General features: G+C 38.8%; 1 protein-coding gene across 1 annotated transcript in view; it reads left to right on the top strand.

Annotated features, from left to right (window-relative positions):
- sgcz (sarcoglycan zeta) overlaps positions 1-13196 on the top strand; it is a 31530-nt gene extending 18334 nt beyond the window's left edge. Inside the window, exons 5-8 of the mRNA XM_023431230.2 lie at positions 855-977; positions 1869-1941; positions 11582-11705; positions 12365-13196. Of these exons, the coding sequence (XP_023286998.1) occupies positions 855-977; positions 1869-1941; positions 11582-11705; positions 12365-12556 (512 nt within the window). The 3' untranslated portion in view covers positions 12557-13196. The remainder of the gene's footprint in view (positions 1-854; positions 978-1868; positions 1942-11581; positions 11706-12364) is intronic.
- Positions 13197-13822: the final 626 nt, after the last annotated feature.

Below are 13822 nucleotides of genomic sequence, written 5' to 3'. Positions count from 1 at the left end.
AGGGCAATGGATTCTTCTTATTATCATCAAGTTCAACCATCAGTCAGTCCAAATTACCAAAGTCATTTACATGATTAATGACCACTGGAAAGCAAATGACCTCCTTATTAACATTAATAGCTATTGATCTTAGCCAACATAAGTTGAGAGTTGATGCTGATTTGACAAGACTGGTGATATGACACTTTTTGGTCACGCTTGACCTTCCTCCAAAAATTAGCGCCTGCTTTTGTAGAAAGTGCATTTTTGTCTGAAATGAGATGAAACTTGGCGAGAATAATTAAATTCCCCAGCCGTCGCAGTCTGTGGATTAATGGTAGAGAGAGGAAGAGGAGGGAGCGAGAGAGAGAGACGTTAAAAGTTTCTGCATGCACATGTGGAAAAGCACCAAAGTCTGGAGAATAGGAATTAATATATTTCACCAGTGGAACAGATTACTGATTTGTCTCCACTTATTGTAAAAGCATGGCTGATCCAGCTTTGTTGAGTGCCTTTCATTTACAGAGCAAACACTTGACAAAGTATTGCAAGTTTTCTAATAGCCTTACATTCCCAAACATAGTTTCCTAAAGCTGATTTGCGAGGCCAGAAGAACAAAAGGCAACCTTTACTTGACAGCACCATTTACAAAGAGAACATTTATGTTAGAAATGCAGACTAATAAAACATTTTAGGTGGAAAATCTGTTTCTAATTGTTAATTATCAAACTAAAGTACAGGTGTGTTCATCAAATATTGAACAATGCAGCAGACCTAAATTAAAATAGAAAGGTAGAATTCTTATAAATGCCGTCAACAGTGTTTATAGTACTTTTTTTTATTCCACAACCGGTACATCGATCTCATCTCTGCAGGACCTGAGGCTGTGGAGGCCCAGTGTCAGAAGCTGGAGGTGCGGAGTAGAGACGGAGGGAGACTGCTCTTCACTGCAGATGAGGAGGAAGTTGTCATGACAACAGAAAAGTTCACTGTCACAGGTAAAATGTCCTGTACTCTCAACTTGTAATGTTTTGATAGATCAGAAATATAAAACTGTTAGAAATGGATTAAGAATAATTGTTTGAGCTGGGTATTGTTTACCCTCCTGGTACCTCTACAGTCTGAGTATTTGTACCAAAACTTAAAGAAGATTTTCACACCTAACTTTTTTGGTTCAGTTCAAACTATCTCTGGTGTGTTTGCCCACTTGGTTACCTTTGTTTAGGACAGTGTGAAATCTGTCACATCTGCTAAACTGTTAAACTGCACAGTTTCTCTGATTTATCACAGAGTAGAAAGAAGTTAAAACAAAGGTGTGTGAAGCTTGTTGCACAGTAACAACCCCATCATGATACCAATGTTCACAACGAGGTGTCTTATACTGTGGTATTATGAGCACAGTGGCTAATGTTCATTATTGAGGCATTTATATTTAAGTTATAGCATTCATAGTTAAAGATGGCGTTGCTTTGGACTACATTACACGGCCCTTCCTGTTATTTTACATGAGGAGGGCAGAGGAATATAACTACCACTACTATGACCTCAATGCAAAGACTAGTTTGATTAAGATTATAGGCATAATAAAAGTAGACCTTATGGCAGAACAGTTGTACTGGATCACATTAGACTGTTCAAGTGTACCTTTATAAAGTGGCCACTGAGGATCAGAAGATCACTTGGAACCGAGACCGTCAGAATAAAAGAGTGTCCCGGTCTGTACTAGGTTTTGATTGACAGTTTTTAAACCAGCTTAAACAAACCAATTCAAACAGGTTAGGTGTTAAATCACACAAAAACCTATTTTGATACTATTTGCTATGGACATCTTCATGGTTTGTTAGCCAGCTGTAATTTCTGTGAATTATAAAAGCACATTTTATCGACAGGCTCTGAAGGCGCTGTGTTTGGGCATTCAGTAGAAACTCCCCTGATCCAGGCGAGGGCTTCTGAAGACCTGAAGTAAGCTCATATTAATTGACTTTACAGAAATTCATTAAAGCTTAATGTCACATGTTCATATCCTGTTCAATTAAAATGAAGATCTTTAAATAATGATGATAAATGTTCCATGACATTTCAAAGTCGAATCTCCACTGAAATGTAAAAAAAAAAAAAAAACGTGGCAGGAACCATTATTCACCAGTATCATTATTCTCAAGCACCCTCTTGTAAACTCAAGCATCTACTGGTTGGCTTGTTATCGCACACATTTAAAGCTAGATTTGACCATTATATTAATTTCACAGCTGAGGGGTAAGGTAATTTGTTAGTTATTGTCTATAGCAGTCAGAAATTGATTATAGCATCGAAAGAGCATGGAGAAAGTGGGCAAGGTTGAGATGCATTAGACTCATACACTCCCATGCATGAGATCCCCACTGAACTCCGCCTGAGGCTCTGGGCCCGGTGTCGGTCCATTAACGAGCTGTAACGAGTGCGGTTTGTTGTCCACCTTACTGGTCCTGAAGGGAGGGCTGGGATCAAAGTTGGCAGAAAAAGCAGTGTTCTGGCAGCTAATTCTTCCAGAGTGAGAGGAATACTGATGAGGTTCACTTTAAAGCGCACACACAGACATACATACACACACACACACACACACACACACACACACACACAGGCTCAGCTCAGGGGTGACCATCTGCAATGTGTTCAAAATCTTAACGAGAGGCAATCGAACAGGAGACATTTGAGACACGAAAACAGCAACGTGCCTTTCCGGTTTCAGATTTTTCTCCTGTTTAAATGCGTCTGATCAAAGATTCCAACATTATTAAAGTTGGATTCTGTTTGTGTGGTTTAATTGAAAAACATAATCCATTGTCATAAATCTATCATTTCTGCAGGCAGTTTTCAAAATGACTAGCTTCCTTCACCAATGAATGACTGAAATTGTCATTGTCTACAAGAAAATGTAGATTAATAATGACAAGAATTAAAGCCTAAGAATATTCCTGTTATTAGGTTGTTATTACGTTACTAAACTGTGTAGACTAATTGGGCTGTAGGCAAAGACATCATCATTGCAGTGTCACCTTGGGAGATTGGTAGTATTTTGAAATATAGTAATGTCAAGGCTGTTAAAACAACCATTATATGTAACCTAGATTTCTTAAAAACAAGACTAGGTCAAAACCTAGTATATGGCTGGACTGTGTTGTAGGCTATTTGCATTCTGCCCAGTGTCAGCCGGCTTCAGTCCTTTAAGTGTTTGCTTCTCTCCTACTCTCTGTGCTCACATATACCGTGTTTTAATACAGCTGAATTCCCAATAAAGCTGTTTCTCATTTACATGTTATTTTGTTCCTGTTGTCAAGACAAGGGAGCAAGTATGAAACAGTGACTGAACTGTGGCCCATTAAGACTACATGTAAACTACCAAGCCATTTCCATGCTGCTGCTAAAATCCTGATTTTGTAACCACAACGTTATCTGACAAAATCACCATACACGAGTTAAAGGCAGGGTCTGTGCTGTGATTTCAGCTATTATATATATATATATAATAGCTGAAATATATATATATATATATATATATATATATTAAAAAATTTAAAAAATATATTTTTATATAATATATAAAAATATATTTTTTAAATATAATAATGTATATAAAAAGATCACACACAGAAAAATTTAGTAGCTCATTCACATCAGCCACTTTATAGTTGGCATAGTTTAACTTTTAGTTCTTTAAATGTGTCTGATTTTTATAAAAAAGGTTTTTTGTTTGAAGGCAATAAATCATTGGAAATATGTTGATATATAATTATTAGCTTGCAAAGAAAGTAAAGCAGGCTAGGGCTTAAATACTACACATATATCCGGTAGAACAAAAGTAGTACCGTTGATGTTCATTTTTCTCCAAAGGGTTTTGTGAAAACTAATTTCAAACTAGTGTTTTGAGACAGGTTACCTTCATTTGAGGGGGCTGTGGCAGGCTTTTCACTCCACCGCTCAGTATGACCTGTCAGAACAGCTACAAACACTTCCACCTTCCCACAAGGTTTGTTTTTTTTATTGTATTTTCGGCCATAACCTGGACTTTAGAGTATGCCGCCACGCTAACGGTGACATTGCTAGAGAACACAATACACAACTCCTACAGCAATTATGGAGGATTAGTCTTTACTGCTATTTAACTTGACACCCACTCACCATAATGAACCAAAAGAGAAGCACTGGTTCCTCTAATGGTACCAAAGCACGCACGTTTTCTTTAAACAGCCACACAGTGAACTATGAGCCAGAATTGCCTGTTGATTTATTACACGTATGTAAATCTAATTTATCATCAGATATGATGACATCATACTGTATAATTAAGGACAGTATCGGAAATGATTGACTCGGAGAAATAAAAATTCTTAGACACTCACTCACCCATTTTTATCACAAACGTACCCTGGCATTATTTTTTTCTTCTCCACTTTACTATATCACTGCCAACACAGTAAAGCAAAAAATGTAGGTTTTTCTAAAAGTGTAACATTTGTGTGGAAAGTGGCATATGAATCTTTTTTGGATTGCCTCTGGGACTTTTCATCCATGGTAATGAATTTCTCCCCTCTCTCCACCTCCCTGAAAGTGTGACAAGTTAAACCCTTTTTGCAAACCACTCACCACCTGTCAGTAAACCTCTCTGGATGATAAAGATACAGCTTGGCTCGCCTCCATGTTGCTCTTCTTTTGCTCTGTAAAGCAAGATCACTCTGCTTGTGATGTGTTTTATTTTTCTGCGAGCCAATGGTAATCTGGGAGAAAAACAGAGCAGAGACAAAATCAAAGAAACCCACCTGAGATCCTCCTGCTTTTTGAAGCACCTGTTCTCCTCTCTGAGGGCTTTATCTGTGTACACTCGCACTCAAGTTTGTCTTCATTTGTTATCGTTGTGCTGCTTCTGAATAATTGAATATACTGAGTATAATAAATCCACTGGCGTTTAATTACATTTTGCATGATTTACGAAAGTTGTGAATTTCATCATTAAGTCTACTGGACTTTATCAGCGTTTGTGTTGTTGCAACCTTTTGGCACATGAGCTGAAGTTGGTGAACAGGTTTATATTTTCACTGGGTGCTTTTGCAACTCAATGACAATTCAGTTATTTAAATGATTGAAATAATAACAACAGTTTGTGACATGTCAAAACTGTGCTGAAGTAAATTTGTTTCATTTGTTTCAGATTTATTCCAGAATAATATAATAATAATAATAATAATAATAATAATAATAATTTTCTTATATTTAGATTTCTGCAAAAATCTTTTGGAGATTATACATTTATCTTTGTTTTCTTCTAGTAGATGTAAACATGGTGGACCATAAGTATACAGAATCAATATTTAGCTATTATTATGTGAATGATTGTGCAAACACTCTCACTATGCTGTTAACTTTTTTCGGAACCTTTGTCCACAATTGGTGAAAAGGACACGAGAGCAGATGAACTTAACTGGGAGCTCACCTGGTTAAACAGGCGTAGCATGTGTCAAGACTGAGTCCAAGCCTGGGCCCTTTGCTGTGTGTCATCTCTTCCTCTCTCTCCCCTGCTCCTCACCTTTCCTGTCATTCTCCCTACTGTCACTATCAATACAGGAAAAATGGCCAAAAATAAAACTTAGGAAAGGGGGGGGGGGGCGCCTATGAGGTGTCACCGCAGCACAGGAAGGGATACATAGTACAATGCATGAACAACAAAATAAGAGGTATAAGGTATATATAAACAATTTGAGACAAAAATGCTCTCTTTTTTTTCCTTGTTTTTTTAAACTAAAAAAAAAACACAATAAAAGCAGCAGATCTTCTTCATGGCAATGGTTGGCACTTTTGCTTGAAAAATACTAATCAATCATCAAAATTGTTTGTAATGAATTTTCTGTCAATCAACTAATCAATTAATCGACTCAACATTTAGGCTTTAGTGAAGTAAGTGGAAGGTCAACAGTGGAATAGCATGATTGATTTATAGTCCATTACTTTTGGTCCTCTGTGACTGACAGTTTCCTATTTCAATATATTTTTTTTACTCCCTCAGTCTGTCATCTTTGTCATCTGTATGCCCAAAAAAACTAGGAAACAGGTTTGTCCATTATGACTTGTGAATAAATGCACCTGCACCTATGCTGAGGACCTGTCAGGAATAGAGACCTTGATATTGAGGTCTCTAAAACAAGGGGAGAGCTGTTATAAAGTGGATATGGTCCTGCAGGAGAGATGTGTCAGTTTGTCATGTCCTGCTTTCAGCTCCCAGCTTCATTACCTTTAGTCATAGCTGTTGTCAGGCTCTGATCAGCTCCTTCACCTCACCGTCACCTCTGCAGTTCAGTTTCACTCTCAAAGTGACTGGTGCTGAGTTTGAGGACAGAGGTGGAGCTAGTTATTTACAGATAATGTGCGCCTATATATGAAAATATTTGTGTTAATTACATAATCGGATCATTTTGTTTCTCTTTTGGTGGAAGTTGCTCCGGTTACTGATGCACATTTTTATTCCTGGTGTCTCAAACCCATCAGAAGCCGCAGGATGATATTCCTCTTGGTGAAGCTGGATTGCAATACGGAATCTTTACATCATTTTACTGTGATACTTCTGTCATGTAGTTTGTTCACGTTCAGAGGGAAATGTCTATTCTCTTGACATCTGCTCAGGAAAGATACTAGATGGGCGTCTGATCAATACAACAAAAAGACTCCATGTCTCAACAGTGTCAAGAACTGACTTTTTCAATTTTTTGCAGACTGTAAATAAAACTGCTGCTTTAAAGGCACCTGGGAATCTGTCGTAAGACAAGTCTGATGTTAAAGGCAGACCCAGACCAGACAGGATTTGAAGGCTTTCTGGTTTCTTACAGGGCAGATGTCACATGGTACATTTCCAGGCACAGCATCAGAGAGCAGGGAAACAGCTTTTCATTTTATTTTCTGTGCAACTTTCTGCTGCTTGAGCTCCCCTCCTCCTTCAGGTTTAAAGTCTATTTGCAGAGCGGCCAGCCGCGTACTGCTCTCTAGTTGATCCGAGCAGCTTTCAGGACGGTCTCAGCAGTAGCTGTGTCCACACAAGAGTGACAGGTTCATTAAGAAGATAAAGGCAGAAGAGAACAACTCTTCTTGCTCCCACTTAGCTCTGGTCCGACTTTCCTACCACCAGATTGGTGGGATTGAGATGTAGTGCCTCAGTCATGTATTTTTTTCTAGTCTTTACTGCAGTAGAGACATATGGCACTTCTTTGTTGTTACATATTTGGTCATGAGGGAAATGTTTGGACAGCAGACAATAAAACATACAGATATATAATGATGATTGGTTTGTTTGAGAGGGAGATCATACTCCTCCAACTGTAAGTTTATAAATAAACATCTATCATTGCTTTGCTCTCTTCGGAAAAGTGACCAGAAAGATTATTGGTGTTAAAGTTCTTGATCTATATCACATTTTCTGTATAGTCTGAGTTTCTCTTGTCTGGAAGGAAATTTAGAGATTATCAAGCCAGAAACGATTTTATCTCTAATGCTATCAAACTGTTAAATGCTCCTGATGAGTCAGCTGATGATGCGCCTCTCGTATAAAATTGGTGAGGATGATGGAAATGTGGACCATTGATGATTGGGTTAGATGATGTTTGGATGAACTCCAGGTTTGCTCTTACTTGCATGATGGATCAAAGAATTTGTTTTTACATATTTTTGTTTATGATTCATGCATTATATTAGGTTTTATGTATCCTATGTTTACGTGAGTGTCTTGTGTTATGTTTGCTTTGTTTCACCTGGTTGCAAGGTGAATTTCCCCTCATGGACAATGGATTTTAAGTTGAAGTTCATATCATATTTTTGTACTTATCCTGTCTTCCTCTGCATTGGTCACTGTCATGGTCGTCAGGCTGTCATTTGTCATTTTTTGATTGGTTGCCAAACTTCAACAGGCCAGGTTTGCCTAGCAACAAAACCATATACCAGTACTGCCAGTGTACCTGCCTGTATTGTGACAAATTGTGCAGTAAATATGTAATAGTGTGTTGTTCACCTAGACAATCAAATACCATGAAGTGCATCACAGACTTGAATTTTCAATTATGATCAGCTGAGAGACATAATTTTACATTTGTATTTACTAGTTTTGCATTTACTGTTTACGACACTAAAGCTTCAGTGCCGTAGGAGACCTTCGTCTAAGCACTACGCACTAAATCTATTCAATAAGGTTAAGTGTAAGGAGATCAGATGAAGAAGTGCATAGTAAGTGCTTGTTACACTGTTAGAGGTGATAGGAGAGGAGGTGCTCGTGGAAGAGATGAGTCTTCAAGAGATTCTTGTAGAGGGAGGGACACTCCTGCTCTGATAGCATTTGGTGGCTTGTCTCACCATCTGGTATTTGATTTGCACTTCTAACTCCTTGATGACGTGTGTGAATATGTCTGCAGTTTAACTTACTGTATGTGTGAGACTTGCAAAAGTGAGTCTGTTTACTAGAGTTGTAGGAAATATGAAGTCAATAAAATGTGAGACATGTTGTCTACAGCTTCGCTGCTCCCTTTGTGAGAGACTATGTTTTGTGTACATTTGTCTCCTGCTCTGACAAAGGTTAAGATAAGTTAAGATAATAAATTGGGTGCTTGCGGAGGAAGTAAGCGAGGGTTATTTAGATCTGTTTTCATTTGCATCCAGTACCTTCTTGTATTGTGGCAGCGTCTGGTAGTTTTGGAAAGTTTCCACATTGTGTCTTATTTGTTAGAGGCCATAGAGCTATAGAGTGAAAAGTGAAACTAACGCTGACCTATAAAAATAAACTTGACTCTCACCTTTGAAATCCCCTCCACAAACAAAGTAGATATGCTGTATTTAAAACAACCTCATCCTCTGTGACATCAACTTCGGCGATCAGCACATTAGGTCCAGCACAGGTCTTCCCTCCATAGCTCTGCGATACGGTGACCTTTCTGTGGATGTAAAGGGCATTCTGAATGCAGCCAGAAAAGCTGGTCAGATTTTCCAGAGAACGGGAGAGACTGCTGTAAACGGCCTTTATGACTGCAAATACCACACAGGTTGTCTCTCACGGGCTTTACATTTTACAGTTTACTGGATGGATGGAGCCAGAAACCCTGAAATATTCAGTGTACCTGAAGCTCCTTGGTTCTTTTTTCTTTCAGGAAATTGATCTGAAGGTTTCTGGACATTGAAGCATTTAAAAAAAAACTTCACTTATTAATTGACTTTGTCTCAAATCTAACATGTCTAGCTGATTTTTAACGGGTAACTCTAAAGGGTCCCACAGTTTTTTCCTGGAAATTAAGTGATAAACATGTAGATTCTCAGCATGAGAGACCTCAGTCATTTCTTAAAGTTCATGAATATTTTTATTTCATCTGCTTGTTTTAAGGAAAATGGCAATGATGTTGAATTAGTGCAATATTTTTTTTTCTCTAGATGGATCAATGGATCTTTCTGCTCAACACTAACATAACTCAAAATACTGTCTGATAACATTTTCTATGATTAGGAAATTACATTTCTGTGTGTTCAATACTGTGTTTACTGTTTTTTTTTTCATTAATAAACAGAACAGTTCTAAAGACTCAAAACCTGTCTTCTCTTCTTCAGCAATGCAACGCTCAGCAGAACCCCCCCCCCCCCCCCCCCCCCATAAAAAATCCATAACATTGAACACTTTATGTTAAATTGAAAACCAGCCCAAGGATTTCTTCCCACATCTAGAGCTTCTGAAACTCACTCATCCAATGAAACAAAGTACTACTTCATTCATTCCATTTAATACAGTTATTATTGGGTATTGGGAATAAAATGGTGTCATTTAACATGAGGAATATAACTCCTGAGCAGCCATCAATGTATTTCAAATTGTATCTCATTAATAGTAATGGTTACTGGTTTTACCAGTCAGCAGTAAAGTGAAAAGTGATTTCTTACTGTTGTTCGAGCCTCACAAACTAGACCGTAAGCTTTCTGTACATGAAACTGGAAGTAGTTTGAGATGGTTATAAAACCCAAGGGACATTTTTAATTTAATTCATTTAATGCTTTATTTTGGACTCTGTCTCAAACAAGCACTCTTGGAAATGGAGTAGTTTGTCTTCTGGCAGAATTGCCCTGTGTGTGTGTGTGTGTGTGTGTGTGTGTGTGTGTGTGTGTGTGTGTGTGTGTGTGTGTGAGAGAGAGAGAGAGAGAGAGATGATAGAACTGTTTTGAATGGAGTGGAAATGTCAGACACATGTCACAAATCACTAACTTCTCATTGCACAGCTCAGTGCAGTGTTTTTTAATGGGTCTTTTAATGACTCATCCATCCAAGCCACAGATAATCAGTGGATACTTGAGAAATAATTACTGAATCATACGAAGCTGAGCAGCGCTCGCAACACAGATTCTTGCGGTTCACTAATGAACGGCAAAGCTTCAGGAGAAGAAATGGCAGCTTGTGTTGCTACGGGAGATGGACAGAGAATTTACTTGTTTTAAATTCTATACGATAAATGATCAAACATTGCGAAAATTACAATAAATATACAGATAAAGTTAAAACTCTGAACAGGAAATAAAGACGACAAGGAAATACACATCATTATCGTATTGTATGTTATCTGCTCTTTCTTTGAACTGCTTTTCAAGGAGAACAAAGGAAAATGAGCAGTAGATTGGTAAAAATAACAACTGAGCAGACATCTATCTTTATTCCCGCGGGTGTAGGGCACAAACAGTCCCAGGTCAAAGGCACATTTCACAGATCCTCTCCAAACTGTATCTACTGAAAGCTGATTTAAAGTCAAAGAGGCTTTTCAAATGCAGATGAAATTCATTTGCTTTTCTTTTTTTCTCCTCTTATTCCACTAGCGCATAATCCGAAATGTGTGTCACTTTCAGAGGGTATGGAGATTTAAGCGATTTCAAGTCGGCTCCTTAAAGTCTTCCATTTAAAATTCATTGAAAACAGATTTGGGGAAGATGGGGGCAGAAAATCAATTTGAAATGGTTATGAGTTATGAAAACAAATTCCACATTGATTGGCTCTCACACTTATCTTTCCCCGTGTAAACAAATAGTCCACGGGAGGAAAATGCAAATTGCATTAGCCTCAGTGTTGCTGAAGGTCAAAATCAGCTGATACAATTATGGGCTGTTTAGGAGCCATACCGGATTAGAATAATGAGAAGAGCTATTTAAACATGAACAGCAACTTTAATATTCCACAGGTGGTGAAGTCATTGGTAAAACTAACTGCCAAAATACATTTATGCAGCAGAAGTCAAACAGAAATATCAATAAGCTGCTTTGCTTTTTCAAATGTGAGACATTTTGACTCAATTTTAAATGCCTTGTTGCCCTGGGTCCGTTCTGAAACAAATAACATGATTGAATTCCATAAACCTGCCCTAAACCAGTAATTATACAGAGATATTCATAAACTATGAGCTGAATAACAATCAATTTAACCTTGAATGCAACTTGTGTCCATCGCTATAAAATCATACTGAAAGGCAACGTTTTAATGATGCAAACATCCTGAAAGTAAAAACAGAATAAATCGATGAATTCATGCACTAAATCTCTGAGCTTGTGCTTGATTTTTTTTTTTTTTTTTCAGACTGGAGTCTCCAACACGGACTCTGACCATGGAGGCTCCCAGAGGGGTCGAAGTGAGCGCTGCCAAGGGGCCGCTGAAGGTCAGCAGCCGAAAGGACCTACAGCTGGAGTCAACAGAGGGAGAGGTGAGGTGGATTAACTGCATCCTCCGTAATGACCATACAGCTGAAGCACCACCTCTTTGAAATTCTTGCAACAAAAACTGAAGGAGGATTTATTGTTGTGTTAGACTGCATCAGCTTAGCTAGACCTAGGTGTGCCTGATAAACTATTCCCTCAGTCTCCTTCCTCGTCATTGATAAATCATAACAGATTCACTTGTGCGCACACGTGCAAATTAGCACTAAACACAAAGTGCAGCTGAGGCTAATGGGGGTTTTATAAGTTTTGCTGGTATTTGATAAGAAACGGGGGAGTATGGGACAAATGATTATTTTGACCAGATGATGAAAAGTTATTACAATCCAACCTGTGGAGAATATGAATGTCTGAACACACGACAGTCCAGCTAATATTTGGGGATGTATTTCAGTCTAGAGCAAATGTGATGGACCAAATAACTGAGCTCACCACCAGCATGGCTACAAATGATTTAATAGAGAGGTGGAGTTCCTCCTTCACTGCTCATCCCAACTCACTAGATCAGTGTTGCTGTATTTCAGCGTATTTACTGATTGCACCACAGTCAGTTATCAGTTTGAGTTGGTACTCAATCACCTTGGGGGCGTTTCTTATGATGTTATTTGAATGACTTCCTGCATGTCTCTGATGTTTTTGCTCCCAGATTCTTTTAGATGCCAACACCATACAGCTGGGGAGCCTCCCACTCGGCGTCTACACAGCGTCTCCCAGTCAGGCCTCCCAGGAACAGGCCGTGTACGAGGTGTGTGTCTGTCCCAGCGGCAAGATCTACCTGTCCCCCGCAGAGAGTAGCTCCACCTGCCAGGCCATGAGCAACATCTGCCTCTGGAGCTGACCTGGGAGCAGTGTCCGTGATCGGGGAAACCTCTACCATCTGCTCCGGAGCAGCTGATATCGAGACTCTACGACGGTACATTTGACGGAGAGTGGAACTCAACTGTGCGGAGACAGAGCTGTCTGAGCTGTCTGAGCCGTTTGAGTTCAGATTAGCACAGAAGCATCTAATGATGCCTGATGCCTGCAGTGGTCTACTGGAGGTCAGGACTCACCACTGACCGTGTCTGAGGAGCAGCTTTCCGAAATCAGGAATATCGCATACAAACAAGAACTTTTCCACTACCTTATATTAGAGTCAGAGGACACAACTTTTATTTTTCTACTCTAGGTTCATTGTTGACATGCAGTGACTGTTTTTAGGATTCAGAAAGAATAAGAGAAGACAAAACACAGGTGCCTTCAGCTCTGATAGAAGTCATATTGAACCTGTCTGTGTCTGAAGTTGTGATGGTAGAAAGTGTAGTAAGCACAAATCTGTCATGTTTTTCCCCCCAAAAAACACAGATTTTAGATTATTTTGAGTATTCTCAATAGATATTCTAGTTTTTTTCACTGTGTTAGCAGCTGTTTAATTTGAAATTAAACATGTTTTTATGTGGCACACATTGTACATGAAGTTTAACCTTGATAAAGACGAGTGAAACATAAACAGCAGTTTTGAATGTTCAGGTTAAAGTTCACAAGACAAGACTCCTCCACTTCAAGGTAAATGTTCTACTTTTTTTAAATGATATTGATAGTAAAACATGAGAAAAATTAGTTGGAAAAACACAATGTCTATTTAGTAGCTGTTCTGGAGCTGTCCATTATATCACAAGATCTTCAGCAGATGGAGTTTGTCCAGTTATTATGGTCTTCTCGTCCATTTTGGTTTGGACGTTGTGCTTTCATTCTCGACCATGGAAACAGTATTACAATGTCCATTTAGTAGCTGTTCTTGAGCTTTTTGATCATATTACGTGATCTTCAACATGGGTGAGAAGTCTTTAAACTGATGAAGATGATGATGAAGCTCCAGAACAGCGACCAAATGGACCTTTTTCTTTAACTTCTGCTTTCAAGAATACATTTTTAACACTCCTCATTTGCTAAGTTCAAAGAAAGTGTTCTCATTTAATTGCCTGCTAACTCTTGCACGTCAAACCCCCACTCAGTGTGAGAACTGTGCTTCTCTCCAAGGCAGCGGCCCACTGTGGAGTTCCACACAGGAGTCTGGCTGACCTTGGCACTGCAGCTGAGAGCGAGGCTGGCAGCCATGTGTCAG

The sequence above is a fragment of the Seriola lalandi genome, unplaced genomic scaffold (assembly GCF_002814215.2).
Source record: "Seriola lalandi dorsalis isolate HSWRI2012SDOR001 ecotype SW California unplaced genomic scaffold, Sedor1 jcf7180002054919, whole genome shotgun sequence".
Taxonomy (NCBI): domain Eukaryota; kingdom Metazoa; phylum Chordata; class Actinopteri; order Carangiformes; family Carangidae; genus Seriola; species Seriola lalandi.
Note: the sequence above shows the minus strand (reverse complement) of the source record. Positions and strands in the feature narration are given on the sequence as shown.